This window comes from Thalassophryne amazonica, chromosome 6 (assembly GCF_902500255.1).
Source record: "Thalassophryne amazonica chromosome 6, fThaAma1.1, whole genome shotgun sequence".
NCBI classification, from domain to species: Eukaryota; Metazoa; Chordata; class Actinopteri; order Batrachoidiformes; family Batrachoididae; genus Thalassophryne; species Thalassophryne amazonica.
The window spans coordinates 115,940,127-115,959,329 of NC_047108.1; the positions used below are offsets into that span (position 1 = coordinate 115,940,127).

The 19,203-nt window shown below is 41.2% G+C and overlaps 1 protein-coding gene across 1 annotated transcript in view; it reads right to left on the reverse strand.

Moving 5' to 3' along the window:
* Positions 1-19,203, reverse strand: part of LOC117512957 (forkhead box protein J3-like) — a 231,636-nt gene that overhangs the window by 186,867 nt on the left and 25,566 nt on the right. The window contains exon 2 of the mRNA XM_034173202.1: positions 5,252-5,753. Within this exon, the coding sequence (XP_034029093.1) occupies positions 5,252-5,608 (357 nt within the window). The 5' untranslated portion in view covers positions 5,609-5,753. The remainder of the gene's footprint in view (positions 1-5,251; positions 5,754-19,203) is intronic.

Consider the following 19,203-nt stretch of genomic DNA (forward strand, 5'->3'; position numbering starts at 1 on the left):
CATGCAAGCCTCACAGTCATTTTTTTTTATTATTATTGTTATTTTATTTGTTACCATGTTTATGAAGCAAAAGCGAAAATTAAAAAGTGAAACAGTGCGAGTCAGCAAAACAAAGAAGAAAGAGTGGACTTTTGCTGAGAGGATCTTTCAGAAACTGTTTATCAGTGTAGCCAGGGATGGAGCTGTGACTCGCCCGGCCTCTCACACTGGGCAGAGAGAGAGACAGCAGACGGCCATCCAGTCAATCCAGTTTTTAAGTGTGATGTAACGCATCATGTGATTTTCAACTTCTGGGTCCAAACAAAAAATGCACGCTGTCATTAACATTGAGAACTGCACTGAGACGCTCTGATCAGGCTGTACTTAAACCGTTGCACACAGACAACAGCATTAAAATCGCAACATAAAACTCTTTGTATATTGCGCCTAAAACTCTCCTGGATATATTAACTGTATATTCAGACGTTGTTATTGTGTTTGTTTTATGTAAAAATGTCAGACGTTCAGGTTGTTCCTCCGTTATTTTCAGTGGGAGTTGCTGTGTGCTGCGATCGCTTCCTGTTCATGTCGTTCGAGGGGGAAGCAAAGTTTGCACTTTAACGTCCTGTTAATTGTCCTTTACAACACTGTTTGTCCTCTTTGTTCCAGAGTAATATATATACGAGTATATATATATATGTGTGTGTGTGTGTGTGTGTGTGTGTGTGTAAGATGTCTGAAATTCGGTTTGCGTTTATTAAATTCCACGCAGGTTAAACGTAGCAGACGCAGATTATTGGTAATATTTGTTTTAGCAAGTTTTCAAGGTCTCATGGATGCAGTCTCTTATTAACGTGATGAAAAGCATTTTAAAATATTACATTTTAGTAGTACAGTGGAACCTTGATTTTACAAGTTTAAATTGTTCCGTGACCAAGCTCATAAGCCAATCTGCTCATATATCAAAAAATTTCCCCCATTGAAAATAACTAAAATATTTTAATATTTTAATCTGTTCCAGCCTTGTAAAACATCCCCAAATCACTCTAAATTTTTTTTTTATTAACAGACATGTATATTTTACCTGTGCATAATAAAATATATAAAGTAAAAGAAAAAAGTTTTATTAAGTGTTCTTATCTTAGAAACAGACGAATGCGGTTAACGGAGGGACGGAGGGTTGCGCACACTGTAAACATAAACTAAACTTAAACTGTAGATCCTTAAAAGAATCATACAGACGTAACTTTAATTGTAAACTTGCAAGTCTTTGGACCCAGAAACAGATTTATCACGTGATGCGTTACGTCAGAACAACTGGATAGTCACTCCCCACGTCGAGTGGACATGTGATTTTTTTTTTAACTAGACAAACACACAGCTTTGCTTTAAATGTGCAGTCAGTCTATTTCAGATGATCAGTGTGGACCCTCTTTCTCTTAAAAGGCTTAATTTTACTCTGTATGTCACGCTGGAAAACAGTAGCTTTAGGTGCTAATTTGATTAGCTAGTCTTCTTCTGTTTTTGTTTCCTGGGTACATCACAGTGCCACACACAGGCCTGGCGTATGTACTACAATGTTGAACGACGCTTCAATGCACTGAATTTGCCTCAAACATTTTTTTGTAATCAAATTATTCAAATTATTTGACTAATCGTTTCAGCCCTAGCTAGGAGACGCAAATCCAGCGTTTTCAGATTTATCCACTCTGGGACCTGTTTTCAGGCAACTGAAGACGAGACAAGTTGTGAGGGAGCAACCTGCTTTTTCTTTTCTTTTTTTAATTCCTCTGCTGAGAACGTGACTGATGCGTGCAGCACAGCGAGGGGGAAGGCGCATGTCACACACTCGCACTACCAGCGTTCTTTATTCATGTAAATTCAACGTCTTCAGCATTTTTTTGTATTTTTACCCTGATCACTAGGCAATGTAAAGGGGCATGCTTAAATTAATTAGGACACATTGCAAGTCCTGGAGATGTAACTATTGCACATGTGCACATCGCGACGGTGAGACTCAAACGATATTATCTTGCAGCCCTAATTGTGGTGCACTCATCACACTGGTGATGACTGACACCTCTAGTTTCTATCAACAGTCACAGAAAATCCCACAGTGCTAAAAACGTAATAGATTTTAACGTCATCAGCACGCTTTGTTGGAAACGTGTTTTGACAGCGCACTGGGGGGGGCCCTCACGGGGCTGACCACCCAGTCTCCAAGAAAATCCTGCAGGAAACACTGAAAACAAAAACCCCACGAGATCAGCATGGCGCTTTAATGATGCTGCAAGAATGCGGCCACACACATGAATCAGTGACTCTACAGGCGTAATTACAAAACGCAGAAACGTCCTGGCATCCGAACACATCACTAAGTGATGTCAGTCAGGAGCTGCAGTCAAAAGACAGACTGAATAGTCTCCATATCGTCTCTGAACAGAAAACTAATTGATTGAATCCTCCGTGCTGGTAAGAAGCGCTGCCAAACACAACCTGGCTTGTATCGTAACCTTTTTGTCTCGGTTTCTGGCAGGTCTCTCAGCTCGGGGAACAATGTGCTGAAGATTAGAGGAAGGGAACAAACGCCGGCTCGCGAAAGCAAAAGAAAGAGGGAGACCGGGGGGGGGGGGGAGGGGGGGCTGAGAGTCTGAAGAAGAGAAGGGTGTTTTTGGTGATGAAGATGGAAAGCAAAATTGGGGAAAGAGCAATAAAAAAAACTAGAAGAAAAATGTTGCTGCTCTCAAAAAGCTGAAACGGTTGTTAGTCTGAAGAAATCTTCAGTATGTCAGCAGCAGGACTATATCCATCCACATATTCACTAATAAGGCAGAGACAACCCCAAGAGACAGCCGCAGAGACGTATTCATTCATCTCCAATCAGACAGCCACCTTTCGGCTCGTATTAGCCAGGATCTGCATCGCAACATTTACATAAGGATTTAATAATGTCATCACGGCTGTCAATCAAGCCCGCTTCACCAAAGCCTCTGTGCACACTTCAGTGCAAGCTTCTGAATCTGATTTCTGCATCACGAGCACAAGCTAGACTCAAACACAAGGGGGAAAAAAAAAACAGAATTGTTGGACCAACTTAAAAACAGACTTCAGTTGAAAACACTCAAATGAATTAAGATGATACAAGTTAATTTAATGAGTAATATTTTAGCCAACTCCCAATTCATTTGAGCGTTACCAAGTCCAGTCTGGGAGCATGTGCTGGTGCTGCGCTTTGCAGCATCTACAAGACCATGGAGCCGCCTTTGGTCCTGGACTGGATGGAAACCACCCAAGCAGACAACTGGTCCACTCCCACATCTCTAAAATAAGTGTCTGTCCGTCAAAGCCAGGTGAAGCGTGGACGCCTCCTTGGTCTTCTCCAGCTGCTGAGGGCCTCGACACTCGGGCACCTGTGTGCTGGATCATGCACAGAGAAACGGACGACATGACCAAAATGCCGTCGCTAACGCTCCCTCACCCTAGTCTCTCTTAGTAATTGCGCACGTGACACAAAGTCATTCCAGCAGTACCCAAGGATCCTTCAAAGGCACCTTCTACCAAAGAGATCCAGCCATCACTTTAAGTCACTGGTTAGCGTCCAGGTCAAGTGAGTGTTAACCAGTTAAAGCAATGTATTTGGGTTTTCTGTGTTTGCAACTGGCATTACTAAATCTCTGAAAGACCATTCTCATTACGGCAATATGTGATTATTTGCAAATAATTTAATTACATTTGGTTTGTAATTGTATTTATGCAATTTCTAGCACTTCTTAAATAATATCTGCGACAGACAAAATATATACCTGTCAGTTTTCAATAAAAGATCCAAAAAAAATGTATGTTGCGGTAATAAGAGAAATTAAGAAAATTATAAAAGTAAATATAAAAATGTCACATCTCCTGAGTTTTAAACCATTTATTTGATTTAATGTCATGTTGCGGGAATTTCTTTTTCTAGACTCTATCCTAAAATGCTGGTAAATATACAGAGAACATCCTCCATAAAAAAAAATCTGAAAATGTTTTGAATAAGTTCAGAGCTTAATCTTAAATGCTCAAAAAGGGCACTTGTCTTCAAATTGAAAATTTTCAAGTTGGATTCTTTTTAAACCTGGATTTCATGAGAATCACCTGCATAAGGACTTAATAATGTCACCTGAATGAGAAACACATCCATCAAGCTTTCTTACTGAAGCCTTTGTTTTCGCCCTACTTGGCGTTGTCGATGTTGCCGCTTTCTTCGGACAACGCCATGCTGTAACCAACAATCTTTCCTACAGACTTTTATTTAAGTTCAATGTGCTCAATCCTCTGCAAGTGTGCCCAAAACTTCAATAAATGATCACAGAAAACCTCCATTTATCTTCTTGTTGCTGTGTTTATGCTGCATTTCGACAAAAAAGACAAAAAAAAAGACAAAAAAACAAAACAAAAAAAACAAAGACTGCCAAGGGCCCTGTGGGTTACCGGCTCAATTAAAGCCAAAGGCAAAATGGCTATTTTCAGTATAAAAATGGCCGCCATTTCCAAAGCAATGAATCTGCACAAATAATTTTGGGATGGAACACTGTGAATGACCAATATTGTGCCCTTGCTAAATTAAAAGAAATGTTATCGGACAGTTTTTAGAAAATTGGGTCCATATACCCAAATTGTTTTCGGCATAAAAATCGCCACCACTTCCAAACGAACAAATCTATGACTATAAATGTTTTGATGTGAAATATGTCAAAGACACACACTATGCCCTTGACAAATTAGAAAAAAGTTATCAGACAGCTTTTGAGATATCACAATAAACGGACAAAGACGGCGACTAAGACATCGCACTGAAACATGGGGTTAGCGGCCAATCGGCTGGTAATCCACAAACCAAAAAAAATTCACATCTGAAGTGACTGGACTACAAATTGGCAACCATCTTGAACTGCTTTCTGCAAGAGTGCATGCCAGGAAGTCCACGTATGCACGCGTCCAATCGATTTGAACATAAATTTGTGTCGTTAGAAGGAAGTGGTAGCGACTTTGACGACGCCAAACAGGTCTACCTTTATGTGCGCTTCACTGCAAACCGCAGAATTTGTTTTTCATGGTGCACAAGTAAGACCCAAACAGTGGAAAAAAAAGAGAACTGTTGGACCAACTTTTAAAAAAAGCTTCAACTGGTCACACTTGAGTTGGGTTTAGCCAATTTAATTTAACAACATTTAGTTGAACTTGTTCATTTTGTGTGTTGTCCCAAATTAGGAACTTTTTTCCTGTGTCTTCCTACCTTCCAGCCGCTGCCCGCCTCTCGATAATACGGGAAGTTATCGCAGATCCACTGGTAAATCTCGCTGAGAGTCATCCTTTTGCGCGGCGAACCATTGATGGCGAAGGTGATCAGGCTGGCGTAGCTGTACGGTGGTTTGCCGTCCCTGTGCTGTGCAGCCTCCTCCTGGTCCAGTGTTGTTCCTCGGTCCAGATGGGAGATTTTCTTGCCCAGGCCGTGTCCGTGAATGTGACCGTGGTACTGTCCGTGGAGGTGTCCGTGGTGGTGTCCCGTGTCCGCCTTCTGGATGGCCGCCCTCATGCTGAGCTGGGGGAGCCAGTCCATTGAGGTCAGACTGCTCTCAAGTTCGGACGTCATGGTGCTTGTAGGTCAAAAGGGGTGAAAGGGGAAGCGTGCCGGGGGGAGAGTGGGGGGGGGGGGGGGGAGCAGCTTGGCGACGTGGCGTTTGGATGATCTCTGCTGGCTCACTGAATGGATGCTGTGCAGCGGTGTTGGCTCGAGTCTGGAAGAGTAAAAGGTTTGTTTACTAGTCAGCCAACATGTTACATATTCTCCAAATATTATCACCATATAGTGGCACGAAATTCCAACTGCTATCCAAAAACGTGCACTGACAGATACGGGGACGAGGTAAGAGTTAAGTGTCTTACTCTTCCTATTCCTTTCCATCTTTCTTTGGGCCAAAGCATCTGTGGCAGTCACAGAAGAGAAAGGTAGGGTCCTTCCCTCGTGCATGCTCACAAGTTCTTCATTTATCCCCTGCAATGCTCTGCTGCTGCAACGCACAGACACACAACCACACGAGACGGTGAGCTCGCGGTGCCACGCAGCGTTCATAAGATATTAATATCACACAAGCACTCAAATGGCTTCGGCATCTGTCCAACTCGATTAAAACTCTTCTCTTTTCCTCTCGCCGTGTTGTGTCTGTGCTGCCTCTCACTCTTGCTGCTTCCAAAGTGGAAATGGTAATTGGATCTGCAGAGTGACTAAAAGCTGGGGAATTGTTTTCACAAGTGCATGCCAAATGGTTAGGGGGGGGCAGCTTGGGAGGAATTTCAACCCTCGAGAGGAGCTGAAAGACTCGTCCCCTTTCAGTCCGTTCCCAACACACACACACACACACACACACATGTTCCCATTCTCTGACTCTCAACGTGCCTCACTCTCCTGTCAAGTCTTTACCCCCCCAACCTTCGCCCCCACCACCAAGCTAACGTCACACATCCTCCTCAGAGGACGACAGACATGAACAATGAGGAAAAAAGAAAAAAGACAAAGCCTCAACATCTTAATTTGGGGGCTATTTTTACAGCGACGCTGAACTTGAAAAATGTGTCCCGTGTCAGAGGAGTTGGAGTCTGAGTTTTTTGTTTTGTTGTTTTGTTCTCAAATACTTGTGTAATGATTCACAACGAAACAAAGCAAACCGTTTGATATATGTGCGAGAATTACTCACCAACTGTTCTGGACTTCAATCAGTTACAGATTTGTCACTTCTGGACTGAGAATGTCATGTGACTCATCAGTTCTACCTTCAGACAACAATCTCATTCAACAAAGGAAATTTTCTCTTTCGTTTCTTGAAATTAAAGTTATCCCTCTGCATTCTATAAAGGTCAAAGTTTCAGCTTTTCCAAAAAACACAAGAAACTGGCCAGTTTGCAATTGTAGACCAACTTTAGCAAGAGTCACCCCCAGCCCTTTAATGCACACTTAATGAGAAAATAAGTGGCTCATAATTTTTAATGTCCACAACAAAGCAAACCATTATGACAACTTCCGTATGGTCCTCAAAAATATAATTTAATAAACACCTTAACCAAGGTTAGCCTGTTAGCTTAGCTGGTTCGGACCTGAAGAGACAGGTATGGGTTCAGGCTTTTTTTTTGTCACACACTGAGCTCCACCTCTTTATGAGTTCATTGGGGTATAGCCAAAATCAGCACAGCCACCACTGTCAATATGGCGACACCCAGACATGAGCTTCAGATCAGCTGCTCCGATCTCCGTAGAATAACTGCATTATAAATAGTGAGGAAAATAAGTATTTGAACACCCTGCGATTTTGCAAGTTCTTCCACTTAGAAATCATGGAGGGGTCTCTGTGAGAGACATAATCTAAAAAAATATATATAATCTGGAAATCACAATGTATGATTTTTTTTAAATAATTTATTTGTATGTTACTGCTTCAAATAAGTATTTGAACACCTACCAACCAGCAAGAATTCTGGCTCACACAGACCTATTAATTTTTCTTTAAGAAGCCCTCTTATTCTGCACTCTTTACCTGTATTAACTGCACCTGTTTGAACTTGTTACCTGTATAAAAGACACCTGTTCACACACTCAGTCAATCACACTCCAACCTGTCCACCATAGCCAAGACCAAAGAGCTGTCTAAGGACACCAGGGACAAAACTGTAGACCTGCACAAGGCTGGGATGGACTACAGGACAACAGGCAAGCAGCTTGGTAGAAGACAACAACTGTTATGATTATTTATTAGAAAGTAGAAGAAACACAAGATGACTGTCAGTCTCCCTCAGTCTGGGATTCCATGCAAGATCTCACTTTGTGGGGTAAGGATGATTCTGAGAAAGCTCAGAACTACACAGGAGGACCTGGTCAATGACCTGAAGAGAGCTGGGACCACAGTCACAAAGATTACATTAGTAATACATGATGCTGTCATGGTTTAAAATCCTGCAGGGCAGCAAGGTCCCCCTGCTGAAGCCAGCACATGTCCAGGCCCATTTGAAGTTCACCAGTGACCATCTAGATGATCCAGAGGAGGCATGGGAGAAGGTCATGTGGTCAGATGAGACCAGAATAGAGCTTTTTGGAATCAACTCCACTTACCATGTTTAGAGGATGAGAACAACTTGTGCTGGGCAGTATGACCAAAAATGTATATCACGGTATTTTTCTAAATTATATCGGTTTCACGGTATTTGACAGTATTTTTTCTTTTCAAGCACAACTGGGTGTTTGCCTTATTTTCTAATGATTTAGAGAATAATTACTGCAATAAAATGGCTTGGAATCATCCATAAATAAATAAATAACATAAACAGAAAAGGTGTGCAGCTTGCTTTAACTTTACCTGCAGACGAGGAGGACGAAGCTCGTAGTTTACATTCCTGATATTCCAGGACATGTTTGCGGCTGAGGTGGTGGAGTAAATTGCTCGTGTTTCCTCCTCCTGCTACAACTTTAGCGTGACAGCATTTGCATAGTATTGTAGTTTGGTCGACGTTGGACTTTTTAAACCCAAAGTACTTCCAAACAACGGACACAGTTCCTCGTTTCGGTACAAGTTCTACCGTTTCAGTTTCTCGTTCTGGTTGTTCAGTTTCAGAACGTTCCCCCTGTTTTGCCATTATGCTCACCGCTAAACATCTGTTCACTCTACACGGGCTGTACTCATGCTGCTTGCTTGGTGCAACCTCTAAACTGTCCCCACTCAAATAATGCCCTGCGGGCACGGCGTTCCACCGCTCTGCGCAACGCACTCACCGGTATGGAGGTATTTCTAAAATTCATATCATAGAAAAAAAAAAACACCAGTATTCGGTATGAACACGTATACCTCCCAGCACTAAGAACAACCCCAAGAAAACCATCCCAACCGTGAAGCATGTGGGTGGAAACATCATACTCTGGGGTGCTCTTCTGCAAAGGGGACAGGACGACTGCACCGTATTGAAGGGAGGATGGATGGGGTCATGTACACCCCTGGCAAAAATTATGGAATCACCGGCCTCGGAGGATGTTCATTCAGTTGTTTAATTTTGTAGAAAAAAAGCAGATCACAGACATGACACAAAACTAAAGTCATTTCAAATGGCAACTTTCTGGCTTTAAGAAACACTATAAGAAATCAAGAAAAAACAAAAAGAACGCTCCAACACATCACTAGTATTTTGTTGCACCACCTCTGGCTTTTATAACAGCTTGCAGTCTCTGAGGCATGGACTTAATGAGTGACAAACAGTACTCTTCATCAATCTGGCTCCAACTTTCTCTGATTGCTGTTGCCAGATCAGCTTTGCAGGTTGGAGCCTTGTCATGGACCATTTTCTTCAACTTCCACCAAAGATTTTCAATTGGATTATGATCCGGACTATTTGCAGGCCATGACATTGATCCTATGTGTCTTTTTGCAAGGAATGTTTTCACAGTTTTTGCTCTATGGCAAGATGCATTATCATCTTGAAAAATGATTTCATCATCCCCAAACATCCTTTCAATTGATGGGATAAGAAAAGCGTCCAAAATATCAACGTTAACTTGTGCATTTATTGATGATGTAATGACAGCCATCTCCCCAGTGCCTTTACCTGACATGCAGCCCCATATCATCAATGACTGTAGAAATTTACATGTTCTCTTCAGGCAGTCATCTTTATAAATCTCATTGGAACGGCACCAAACAAAAGTTCCAGCATCATCACCTTGCCCAATGCAGATTCGAGATTCATCACTGAATATGACTTTCATCCAGTCATCCACAGTCCACGATTGCTTTTCCTTAGCCCATTGTAACCTTGTTTTTTACTGTTTAGGTGTTAATGATGGCTTTCGTTTAGCTTTTCTGTATGTAAATCCCATTTCTTTTAGGCGGTTTCTTACAGTTCGGTCACAGATGTTGACTCTAGTTTCCTCCCATATTGCTTTAAGTTTTCTGTCTTGACGCTTTGATGTCTTCCTTGGTCTACCAGTATGTTTGCCTTTAACAACCTTCCCATGTTGTTTGTATTTGGTCCAGAGTTTAGACACAACTGACTGTGAACAACCAACATCTTTTGCAACATTGCGTGATGATTTACCCTCTTTTAAGAGTTTGATAATCTTCTCCTTTGTTTCAATTGACATCTCTCGTGTTGGAGCCATGATTCATGTCAGTCCACTTGGTGCAACAGCTCTCCAAGGTGCGATCACTCCTTTTTAGATGCAGACTAACGAGCAGATCTGATTTGATGCAGGTGTTAGTTTTAGGGATGAAAATTTACAGGGTGATTCCATAATTTATTCCTCAGAATTGAGTGAGTCCATATTTTTTTTCCCTCTGCTTGGTCTAAAAAAATAACCGTTACTGACTGCCACAATTTTTTTTTCCTGATTTCTTATAGTGTTTCTTAAAGCCAGATAGTTGCCATTTGAAATGACTTTAGTTTTGTGTCATGTCTGTGATCTGCTTTTTTTCTACAAAATTAAACAACTGAATGAACATCCTCCGAGGCCGGTGATTCCATAATTTTTGCCAGGGGTTGTATTGTGAGATTTTGGCAAACAACCTCCTTCCTTTTTTTCCTTCCCACTGTAGCCAAGTGCTTGCTCACAGGGGGTCGTTTTGACCGTTGGGGTTTTACATAATTATTGTATGGCCTTGCCTTACAATATAAAGCGCCTTGGGGCAACTGTTTGTTGTGATTTGGCGCTATATAAAAAAATTGATTGATTGATTGATTCCCTCAATAAGAGCACTAAAGAGGGTCATGGCTGGGTCTTCCAGCATGACAGTGACCCCAAACACACAGCCAGGGCAACTAAGGAGGGGCTCTGTAAGAAGCATTTCAAGGTCCTGGAGTGGCTTGGCCTGATCTGTATGGAGGAGTGGACCAAAATCCCTGCTGCAATGTGTGCAAACCTGGTCAAGAACTACAGGAAATGTTTGACCTCTGTAATTGCAAACAAAGGCTACTGTACAAAATACTAACATTGATTTTCACAGGTGTTCAAATACTTATTTGCAGCAGTAACATACAAATAAATAAAAAAAAAAAATCATACATTGTGATTTCCAGATTTTTTTTTTTAGATTATGTCTCTCACAGTGAACATGCACCTAAGATGAACATTTCAGACCCCTCCATGATTTCTAAGTGGGAGAACTTGCAAAATCGCAGGGTGTTCAAATACTTATTTTCCTCACTGTATATATATCCTTGTGCTGCCTGTTTTGCTATACAGTTGTGAGTCTTAGATGCTAACCAGTAACCTAAGGTGACAACCGTACGTCTTTGGTACTAGTTGTCTTCGAAGGATCCTTGGGTACCACTGGAATGACTGTGTATCAAACAAATGGTTACTAAGACACTAAGATGAGGAGGATCGTTTGCATTGTGAGGAAGCGTCAGCTACAACATTTTGACCATGTGATCCGTTTCTCTGTGTATGATCCAGCACGTAGGTGCCTGAGTGTTGAAGACCCCAGTAGCTAGAGAAGGCCAAGGGGACACTCACATTTTACCTGGCTGCAGCAAATACAACCCCTGGCAATAATTATGGAATCACCGGCCTCGGAGGATGTTCATTCAGTTGTTTAATTTTGTCGAAAAAAAGCAGATGTTGTGACCGAACTGTAAGAAACCGCCTAAAGGAAATGGGATTTACATACAGAAAAAGCTAAACGAAAGCCATCATTAACACATAAACAGAAAAAAACAAGGTTACAATGGGCTAAGGAAAAGCAATCGTGGACTGTGGATGACTGGATGAAAGTCATATTCAGTGATGAATCTCGAATCTGCATTGGGCAAGGTGATGATGCTGGAACTTTTGTTTGGTGCCGTTCCAATGAGATTTATAAAGATGACTGCCTGAAGAGAACATGTAAATTTCCACAGTCATTGATGATATGGGGCTGCATGTCAGGTAAAGGCACTGGGGAGATGGCTGTCATTACATCATCAATAAATGCACAAGTTTACGATGATATTTTGGACACTTTTCTTATCCCATCAATTGAAAGGATGTTTGGGGATGATGAAATCATTTTTCAAGATGATAATGCATCTTGCCATAGAGCAAAAACTGTGAAAACATTCCTTGCAAAAAGACACATAGGGTCAATGTCATGGCCTGCAAATAGTCCGGATCTTAATCCAATTGAAAATCTTTGGTGGAAGTTGAAGAAAATGGTCCATGACAAGGCTCCAACCTGCAAAGCTGATCTGGCAACAGCAATCAGAGAAAGTTGGAGCCAGATTGATGAAGAGTACTGTTTGTCACTCATTAAGTCCATGCCTCAGAGACTGCAAGCTGTTATAAAAGCCAGAGGTGGTGCAACAAAATACTAGTGATGTGTTGGAGCGTTCTTTTGTTTTTCATGATTCCATCATTTATTCCTCAGAATTGAGTGATTCCATATTTTTTTTTCCTCTGCTTGGTCTAAAAAAGTAACCGTTACTGACTGCCACAATTTTTTTTCTTGATTTCTTATAGTGTTTCTTAAAGCCAGAAAGTTGCCATTTGAAATGACTTTAGTTTTGTGTCATGTCTGTGATCTGCTTTTTTTCTACAAAATTAAACAACTGAATGAACATCCTCCGAGGCCGGTGATTCCATACCTTTTGCCAGGGGTTGTAGATGGTTATTTTAGAGATGTGGAAATGGACCAGTTGCCTGCCTCGTTGGCTGCCATTAAGGGCCCAAGGTGTTTGAGTGGTGTTGTGGATGTGGCAAAGCACAGCAGCAGCGCATGCTCCCGGACTTGATTTAACTTGGTCTCTATAAAAAAAAAAAAAAAAAAAAAAAAAAAAGCTAATGGTGGCGTCACTGATCTGTATATATTACTGGATAGCTCACTGGCCCACACACTCCGTACAATCTGCTGAAGCAAACTGGCGGCCATCTTGCCACTCCCAACTTATGCAGACCACACATAGACATCTTCTTAGAACATCAACAATTTCAAGTAAAAACTGGGTTGATTCTCTCATTTACATATTTTTGTTCTTTGGATAATGTAAGATTGATCCCTCCTAATCTATTTCTGCCATGATTAGCTATTTATTTTCTTTCCTTCTTTTATTACTTTGACACTTTCTTCCCTTCTATTCTTAATTACTCATATCTCACTGGGACAAATAATTCTAAAAATGATCATTCTTTAATCAAAGTTTATACAAGTGTTGTGGAATTATCAGCAAGCTTTTATATATATATATATATACACATATATATATGTGTGTGTGTGTGTGTGTGTGTGTGTGTGTGTGTGTGTGTGTGTGTGTGTGTGTGTGTGTGTGTGTGTGTGTGTGTGTGTGTGTGTGTGTGTGTATTGGTACCATATCATGAACAAAAGTGGATGGATAATAAAAGTCATGATGGATAATACAGAAATAGTGGATTTTTTTAAAATAGTTGCACTTAAAAGAATAAAACACCACTTAACTAGCTACAGGAGAGTTAGTTTTCCCTGCAATGACAACATTTATTACACACAGCTCTATGAGCTTCAACCTAACATAAGTAATAAAGCTTGTAGCAACAACACCTAAAGCTCCAAAACTATACACAAAGAGACCTAATAAATGTCTTAAAATAGTTCATCCAACACAAAATATAACATGTGGCTGCACATGTTGAGTTAATAAGCCACTTATTATTATAATATTTGCCGATATGATGGAATAAGGGATAGAACTCTTCAAATTATTGTTCACTACTTTCCATTTCAACCAGACTCACAGGTGAAATGTTCGTCCACAGCCTTTGATCTGGTGATTTGCGCAGTTTATAGCTGCACATGAAGGTATTTTTTTATACAAAATTACAAAGAATAAAGTTGCGTGCGCCTCATTAAAGATCAACAGAAAAGAGCGTTCAGGAGTGAGACATCCGAGTGGTAATATGGCGGCCGGTTTGCTTCAAAAATATTGGCCAATGAGCAATCCAGTGTTATATAGAGATCAGTGGGAGACATCACACAGGCTTTGTCCGGTATATATATATAATCTGTGGTCTTCACCACAATGGAGACACAACGGGCAAGAAGAACAGCTATGGAGTCATTCCTGTAAATATTTACAACATCTGAAAAGTAGGTCAAGTTCTGACAGTGAAAATAAAGCTATAAAAGCGGTTTGTGCAAATATTTTGGTGGTATGGTCTTTGAACAGCATCAAAGCATGGATACCAGAAGGATGGATTCCAGATTTTAAAATATATATAAATTAAAAACTCCTCATCTCCACTTTAAGTCTGCATCCACTACAGTAACCTTCACATGTCCTTCAACAACAAAAAACACCTACTGGTCCATTCATGCTCACTGTATGTAATCAAGGCAGAAGAACATCAATGAACTTGCCTGTTGGGAGCAGCACAACCCCTCGTCTCTCTTTCCACCAGTCCCCCCAGAGAGGACAACACTGCAGGAGGAGGAAGAAGAAGAAGAGAAAAAAAAATCTTAATTACCAGCAGAAAAACAAATGTTTAGCAAAGACTCATCAAGCCAAACACTCTGAGTCTCGGGGAAAAAGAGAGAAGAGCTACTGTACGCCGCCACCGCCATCTCCTCCTCAAGGCCCTGCCACTGTGGGAGAAGCCACAGCAAGCCCTTCTTCTTAATCCCAGGAAGCCATCTTAATTAGTGCACCTTTCTTTTTTTCAGCTGAAGGTTGTAGCTGTAGCGGTGGCGGGTGGATGGGGATGAGGGGGTGGTAACACACAACAACAAGTACTTATTTTCCCCTCATTAAAAAGCAGGCTGGAACTGCAAATCAGCCTGACACAAGTCCCGACCTGCTGTGCTGCCGTGGCCGTCGTTGCTGAGAAGTTTAGAAGCGTGGGCCGGCGGCACGGTGTAGCGTGGCATCGCTAGCTTGGCGAAGCGTTGAGCTGATGAGTAATATAGGAGGAAGACGGGGTAGGATTTAGCTTCTGGGGAGGCAGGCGGGTAGAAACAACTGATTACCCAGTCGACTCACTCAGCTGGTCCAACGGTGACCGGGCTGGATTCAGCACCGAAGCTGATGCTGCTGAGGGCCTGCTGGCTAAAGTTCACCTGAACCTCAGAGGCATCAACGTGGCAAAACGATGACAGCAGTGTCAAGATTAGATGTCTTTAAATGATTAAAGTTGATAGTCGACCACAAAACTCTGTGACTTATTTATGCAAAATGGTGCATGTGAGTGATAAACTTTTTAGTTACATCACAATTAAAAAAAAAAAAAAAAAACTGCAAAGGCTAACATTCCATTTGACAAATAAAAAAACAGATGCATTCAAACAAAATTAATTAGAAGTAACCACATGAAGAAACAGAGAAATGTTTTTTTTTTGTTTTTTTTTTTAAAGATAACTAAATTTAAAAATCACTAAATTTTTAAGCGCAATTCATTCTGGGGGTCGACAGATTATTGGCACTAATACACACACACACTACATCCGGAAAGTATTCACAGCGCTTCATTTTTTCCACATTTTATTATGTTACACCCTTATTCCAAAATGGAGTAAATAAATTTTTTCCACTCAAAATTCTACTCACCACAGCCCATAATGACACCATAAAAAAAGTTTTGACATTTTTGCTAATTTATTACAAATAAAAAATATATATAAATAAAAAACTAAGAAATCACATGTACATAAATATTCACAACACTGATGCACCTTTTGGCAGCAATTACAGCCTCAAGTCTTCTTGAATACATAGTAGTTATGGCCATCATCAGCACCAGATTTGAAATTGGGATCAAATTTTTGAACTGTTCACAAATGTCATTCCAATTCTCAAACTCACTGATAGTACCGTAGTAACTTCGATGCGTCATCTTAACAACTGCAATCATGTTCAAACGCCTTTAAATGGAGTATTCATAGTGACTACGTCTTGAAACTTGTTTGATTGTGCTCCATCAGGGTAAAAATGTGAAGCCAAAGCAGCGTTTGCTGCTCTTTTTTTTTTTAGTTGTTGGGTGGATTGCCAGGTCTGCCCTTTATAAGCCAGCGAGTTGCCAGGTCTGCATTTTATAAGGCAGCCTGTTAAGATGAAAGTCAGATTAGGCTGTTTCACCCCGTATTTGGATTGTGGGTGATCGCAGTGAAACAGCACCCTATGGAAAAGCCTTGTTACATTTGTTAATCCACCTTGACACCTGCACGAATCTGATCCCTGCACTGCCGCGCAAATCGTTGTGCCAGTGAGTCCCTCTTTCTCCCGCTTGATGCCACACTATATAAAATAAAGCCGGTGCCATACAATTTCATTGCAGATGATGGATTTGCTCTCAGAAGTTGGCTGATGAAACCATTCTCACATCGCTGCCAGAATCACAGAGAAATTATCGACAACTACAGGTTGTCTTGTGCACGTCGTGTGGTGGAGAACACATTTGGAATCTTGTGTCAAAGGTAATTATTTATAATACATTTATATAGATAGATAGATAGATAGATAGATAGATAGATAGATAGATAGATAGATAGATAGATAGATAGATAGATAGATAGATAGATAGATAGATAGATAGATAGATAGATAGATAGATAGATAGATAGATAGATAGATAGATAGATAGATAGATAGATAGATAGATAGATAGATAGATAGATAGATAGATAGATAGATAGATAGATATTGTAGTGGATTGGTAAAACAGTTGCATTTTCATTTCTTCTTATAAGTTAGATAATGTATTTAGAGTGGTGGGCACTGTTCAGATAATCCGATAACCAACAATTATCAAAGCTAATGTTTTTGTTAGTGGATTAGCTTTTCAGATAAGTTTTAAAACCATCATCGGACCAATTATCTTCCAATAAATTTAGTTCTGATAACTTTCAGTCCACTGACATTTTTTTGCTGGTTAAAGTGAGCAAAGTTTAACGGTCAAAAACATTTGTAAACCCTAAAATCAAACATTTTAATCCCTGTCGTGTGTAGCTCAGTGGATTATGGCAGACTGGCTGTCGCTTGCTGATGACATCATCATTAAGCACAAGGAGTGATTGGCCGGTCGACGCAGGTAGCATTGTGGGTAGTGTAGTTCAGGTTCACTTTGGACGTTACACTGTTACTGTTCTCTCAACACAAACAAAACAGACTAATTTAAACATTATTTAATTTTATTTCTTTGTGGCACGGGATAATTTAATCGCCAAGACTCGGTGGGAGAGAGGAGATCTCACACCACAGCTGTGAGAGACTTTTCTTCCCCGTTTACACACCGTTTTGGATAATCAGGACGCTTCATGTGGAATATTTTCTTCAGAATTTAATGAATCCCACTGAAACTCACAGGTAAGAATTTATTTTTACCACATTAATGCCAATCAATGTATTAATGGAGGTATTTCGGTTGTGTAAGCCGCAGGGTTCAAAGCGTGTGAAAAAAGCAGTAGCTTTTAGTTTGCAAATGACGGTGTATCTAATACCGAGATAAACTGTGACTTCTAATACTGTGTTTTACTGCTTTTGAAAGATGATCACAGTGTTTGGGGTTTGATTAAGGTGATCACCTTAGTATTTCTTCTGTTTTTCTTGTTGATTAATGCTGGCAAATTATACAGTATTTTTTGTCTTTCTGATGCCTGATTCTGTTTTTTTCTCTGTTTAAGGTGCAGCTCCATCCAGAGATGGGAGTTGTGTTCGTGTTGGCGACCCTCCTGTCCTGTGCACCAACAGCAATTCTTGTATATTCGTCTGTGAATTGTTCTGTGAATTATTTCTGTAATTTATGTCTGTATCATGGCCCAAGCAGAGGGTCACCCCTTTGAGTCTGGTCTGCTTGATGTTTCTTCCTCAGAGGGAGTGTTTCCTTACCACTGTTGCTCTGGGGGTTACTAAGGTTAGACCTTACCTGTGTGAAGCGCCTTGAGGCAACTCTGTTGTGATTTGGCGCTATATACGAGGGCTGTCAATAAAGTAACGGTCCTTTTTATTTTTTCAAAAACTATATGGATTTCATTCATATGTTTTTACGTCAGACATGCTTGAACCCTCGTGCGCATGCGTGAGTTTTTCCACGCCTGTCGGTGACGTCATTCGCCTGTGAGCACTCCTTGTGGGAGGAGTCGTCCAGCCCCTCGTCGGAATTCCTTTGTCTGAGAAGTTGCTGAGAGACTGGCGCGTTGTTTGATCAAAATTTTTTCTAAACCTGTGAGACACATCGAAGTGGACACGGTTCGAAAAATTAAGCTGGTTTTCAGTGAAAATTTTAACGGCTGATGAGAGATTTTGAGGTGATTCTGTCGCTTTAAGGACTTCCCACGGTGCGAGACGTCGCTCAGCGCTCTCAGCCGCCGTCGTCAGCCTGTTCAAGCTGAAAACCTCCACATTTCAGGTTCTATTGATCCAGGACGTCGTGAGAGAACAGAGAAGTTTCAGAAGAAGTCGGTTTCAGCATTTTATCCGGATATTCCACTGTTAAAGGAGATTTTTTTAATGAAAGACGTGCGGACGGGTCCGCGTGTCGGGACGCAGCCGACGCGACGCTCCGCCACAGGAAAAACACCTCTGTTGAAAGCCTTAAGGACAAGTTGGAACATGTCCTGCCTGTTAAACAATTTCTCATATACTCACTCCACTGAAAGCCATCAAAAGCCGCCTGGATTTTACAAATGGTTATCAACACGGAGGTGTTTTTCCTGTGCCGCCGCACCGCGTCGGCTGCGTCCCGACGCGCGGACCCGTCCGCACGTCTTTCATTAAAAAAATCTCCTTTAACAGTGGAATATCCGGATAAAATGCTGAAACCGACTTCTTTTGAAACTTCTCTGTTCTCTCACGACGTCCTGGATCAATAGAACCTGAAATGTGGAGGTTTTCAGCTTGAACAGGCTGACGACGGCGGCTGAGAGCGCTGCACGACGTCTCGCACCGTGGGATGTCCTTAAAGCGACAGAATCACCTCAAAATCTCTCATCAGCCGTTAAAATTTTCACTGAAAACCAGATTAATTTTTCGTACCGTGTCCACTTCGATGTGTCTCACAGGTTTAGAAAAAAGTTTGATCAAACAACGCGCCAGTCTCTCAGCAACTTCTCAGACAAAGGAATTCCGACGAGGGGCTGGACGACTCCTCCCACAAGGAGTGCTCACAGGCGAATGACGTCACCGACAGGCGTGGAAAAACTCACGCATGCGCACGAGGGTTCAAGCATGTCTGACGTAAAAACATATGAATGAAATCCATATAGTTTTTGAAAAAAA